This window comes from Cynoglossus semilaevis, unplaced genomic scaffold (assembly GCF_000523025.1).
Source record: "Cynoglossus semilaevis isolate Cse_v1.0 unplaced genomic scaffold, Cse_v1.0 scaffold774, whole genome shotgun sequence".
Lineage (NCBI taxonomy): Eukaryota > Metazoa > Chordata > Actinopteri > Pleuronectiformes > Cynoglossidae > Cynoglossus > Cynoglossus semilaevis.
The window spans coordinates 59,312-63,407 of record NW_007585131.1 but is presented as its reverse complement, the minus strand read 5'-3'; the positions used below and the strand labels follow the sequence as shown (position 1 = coordinate 63,407).

The window sequence follows — 4,096 nt, the reverse complement described above, 5'->3', positions numbered from 1 at the left end:
AAAAAAAAAAACATGAATCTATTTCTAGAGTAGCAGTTCATCTTTTCTGAACTTTTCTCTTTTTTTTTTTTTTTTAAATTCTTTATTTGTTTTTTTTTTTTTCTTTCTTCAGGGCAGTGTGACTTCGGCGAAGCAAGGATCTGTCCCCCTGTCTCAGGTAACAGAGAAGCGACCAGAAGATCCTAGAACTTTTCAACAAAAAAGGTAAAAGGCCTGTTTAGAGTCCGGTCGCTGACTTGCCGTTGTTGCTACTGATAGATTTTCCAAAAATAAAAATAAGTAAAGCGCGTATGACAGAGGAATGCCAACGAAAGTCAGAGCTAAACGTACAGATGTTCCCTTGTTGCAAACACTGTTTGGCTTGTGGAACAGATCGAGTTGTACTTTCAATACTTTGTTCAACGCGTTGTCCTCAGTCATTTTAGTCCGTCTACAGTCCTCTCACAATGCATTTGACAATTTTATCAGTCAGCTTGTCAGGCGTAGACCTACCGTAATTTCCGGACTACAAACCGTTTACCTTTTTCACATGCTTGGGAACCTGCGGCTTAAACAAAGATGCGGCTAATTTATGCGGCGAACGAAGTTCAGACCGCTAGTGATAAATAGCTTTTCTGCTAGGTATGCATATGTTGCGTATGTTGGTTATGTGTGTGGCTGATAATAAAGACCCCCAACTTCCCTGTTTTCTGTTTACCTCTGCTGCGGACAAGCACAAAGTGAAGGGCGTCAGTTAGCCCCGCAGCTAATGTTAGCATCAGCCCTGGAGCAGATCGCTAAGTCTCTGCTGTACATTCCAACTACGGTCGGGGCTCCGAAGCAGGCGAGAGTTAACGTGTAACCAGCCATGTTACAGGCACTGTTCGGGGGAAAAAAAACAAACATCTTTTTAACATCTTACAACGTAGAAACCTGCGGCTTGTAGTGTGGCCTGTATGTGTGCAATAATTTTTGTCTTTTTAAATGTAGCGGTTGCGGCTTATATTCAGGTGCGCTCAATCGTATAGTCCGGAAATGACTGTATTTACTGTTCGCGCTTGGTGAGGCTGGTCGGACAGAACTTGAACCCTCCGTTTAATGAGATGTTATTTTAAGTATTAACTTAGATGAAAGCGTTAATTTTGACAGCCCAAATACGTAGACTTTAATTGTGCGCTGCTAAAGGCTGATATCTTCTTCAAGTTAAGAGGTGCACAAACTTGGATGTAATTGTCTCGCTTGTCTTTCAGCCCAGGGGTCATTTGCCCAGGATCGCACGCGGTCCCTGCGTTGCCACTCCATTCCCCCTTTAGCAGCACCAGCCAAACCCAGAGGGAGACTCCGAGCTCCTGTATTTCCACCCTAGCTGCTCATTTTGATGAGAACCTCATCAAACATATCCAAGGATGGCCTTCAGAGCGGACGGAGAAACAGGTACAGTTGTTTTTGTTTGTTTGTGCGATGGCAGTAAACCAAGGGATTACAGTCGCTATTCTAATCCCAAAGCACTAGAGCTTTAATTTTACAAGATTTTTAATACAATTTTTGTTGCTCATAAAATATTATTTTAATGACATAAAAGCACCTTTTTTTTTTTTTTTTTTTTTTCTTCTTCTTTCCCTCTCGCTCAGGCGGCTCGGTTACATGAGGATGTTCACAACATGGGCAGCCTATATATGTCTGAAATCTGCACGGAGATGAAAAATCTCCGTTCCCTGGTCAGGGTGTGTGAAATCCAGGCCACGCTGAGAGAACAGAGGTGAGGAACGTCAAGTGTTTTTTTACCCTGACCAAAAAAAGTTCGGAAAATAATGCAAAAAGGCTTTTTTTTTTTTTTTTTTTCCCCTCCTCAATTACAGAATCCTGTTTCTGAGGCAGCAGAGCAAAGAGCTGGACAAACTGAAGAACCAGAACTTGTACATGGTGTGAAGACCTGGTCAGTATAGAGTCATCAAATCTAAATCTTTGATGATTCAAAATGCTGATGGGAGGAGTGGTGGCGGGAGGGGGGAGAAAGGAGGAAAAAAAAAAAAAAAAAAGAGAGGAATAGACATGGACAGGAAGCTGTTAACTCAGCTTAGTTTCTGACAAGATGGCGCTTCCAGAGTGGAGCAGCATAATCTTCATCATGTCTCCTCTTTTTTTTTTTTTTTTTTTTTGTTTTTTTTTTGTTTTTTTTTTGTTTTTTTTTTTTTTTTTTGTTTTTTTTTTGCTGTGTTTCTGTTGTGTTAGTAGATGGCAAACGTTCATTTTTGGAAGATGAACTGAAAAAAATCGCGGCATAACATAACAACTCGAACTAGATGGTTAGAGCGATGGATGATTATTCCAATAAACCCCCCCGGAAACGGACACGTACAATAAACTGTACGGATCCTACAGCACTGATGTTGTTGTTTTTTTTTTTTGTTTTTTTTTTTTTTTTTTGTTTTTTTTTTGCTGTGTTTCTGTTGTGTTAGTAGATGGCAAACGTTCATTTTTGGAAGATGAACTGAAATAAATCGTCGCATAACATAACAACTCGAACTAGATGGCTAGAGCGACGGATGATTATTCCAATAAACCCCCCGGAAACGGACACGTACAATAAACTGTACGGATCCTACAGCACTGATGTTGTTGTTTTTTTTTTTTGTTTTTTTTTTTCCTGAAGGCAGCGGTTATTTCACTGCAGTGTGGTGTTTTTAGTCATGACAAGAGAAAATTTTTTTTTTTTTTTTTTTTTTTTGTCTGGGTTTATGCATTAATTTAAGTGGTACAAACTCACAGCAAAGCTGTGGTCAGTCTTGTCAAACCCACACACCAGTCGTTTCAAGAACCATTTATTTGTCGGACCTAAGATGACCTAAGTTGAGGTTGTATTGTGCGTGCGGTCCTGCTGGCTATTTTTCGGTCTAATTTTCGGCTAATTTTTTTTTTTTTTTTTTTGTATAATTATTAGCATTTTATTTGTCTCCCAAATCCAGTTGGGAAGCAGTTTTATTCCTTATGTTAAGCTTTGCAAAACTTGGACTGAATTCAAGCTAAATTATTCTTGCACACGACGGACGATTTGTTTATAACCTTGTTTTTTTTTTTTTTGAAAAAAAAAAAAAAAAAAAGGTCGATAGAAGGACCTTGACCTTTTGCTTTCGATGAGCTGTTGGGACGGCGGCTCGTGTTGTTTTACCTATAGCGGATACGTTTACCTTACCAATAAAGCGTCGCGTAACTACAGTTTTGCACTTCTGCAATCCATTTAAAAGAAATTCTTTACGTTTTGACCGTTTATATTGTTTCAGTAGATTTTCATCAGTTCTGATGTGCTAATGTTTTTTGAGGTGGGGACGGGGTGGGGCCGGGGGTGGCAAACAAGGGCTTTGTATTTCTTTAAATATTAAAATTAAGTACTATACCACATGTGCTACTTGGTTTGTTTTCTTCCCCACATCTGCTTTTTTTTTTTTTTTTTTGTCAAAAACCTGAGCTTAATAGTATAAGGGATGAATGGTTTTGGGTTTATTTCTGGATCAATGCTTCAAATATCCTCCATTTGAAATTTAGATAATGAACTTTCACTGGTATGCAATTGAATAACCTTTTTGAACAGTAACGGGAGTATCGACTCGACTCGCGAGTATTGAGTATTGATTACTCTCAAATATCAATTCTAATTATGAAATCCTTGCAGATCCTCTCCAGTTCTGTCATTTGGTTGGATGGTGAACGTTGGTGGACGGCCATTTTCAGGTCCATTTCCATTGATGCTTAATTGGGTTTAAGTCAGGGCTCTGGCTAGGCCAGGCAAGAACATGGTGTTGTTGTGAAGTCACTCCTTGGTTATTTTAGCTGTGTGCTTGGGGTGATTGTCTTTTTGGAAGTTGAACCTTTGGCCCAGTCTGAGGTCCTGAGCACTCTGGAGAAGGGTTTTGTCCATGATATCTCTGTACTTGGCCGCATTCATCTTTCCTTCGATTGCAACCAGTCGTCCTGTCCCTGCAGGACCACCATGCTTCACTGTTGGGACTGTGTTGGACAGGTGATGAGCAGTGCCTGGTTTTTTCCACACATAGCGCTTTAACCCTTCAGGTGTTTTTTTTTTTTTTTTTTTTTTTTTTTTTAGGAGCAAACTGTTTTG

General features: G+C 39.6%; 1 protein-coding gene across 5 annotated transcripts in view; it reads left to right on the top strand.

Moving 5' to 3' along the window:
* LOC103398839 (WW domain-containing adapter protein with coiled-coil-like) overlaps nucleotides 1-4,096 on the top strand; it is a 16,378-nt gene that overhangs the window by 10,954 nt on the left and 1,328 nt on the right. For 3 of the 5 annotated variants that reach the window (XM_008337582.3, XM_025053836.1, XM_008337581.3), the window contains 4 exons: nucleotides 113-204; nucleotides 1,230-1,413; nucleotides 1,611-1,738; nucleotides 1,839-3,056. In XM_008337582.3, the coding sequence (XP_008335804.1) occupies nucleotides 113-204; nucleotides 1,230-1,413; nucleotides 1,611-1,738; nucleotides 1,839-1,908 (474 nt within the window). In that variant the 3' untranslated portion in view covers nucleotides 1,909-3,056. Of the gene's footprint in view, nucleotides 1-112; nucleotides 205-1,227; nucleotides 1,414-1,610; nucleotides 1,739-1,838; nucleotides 3,057-4,096 lie in introns of those variants that run through there. The other 2 variants (XM_017030939.2, XR_003049079.1) reach the window with 2 other exon arrangements.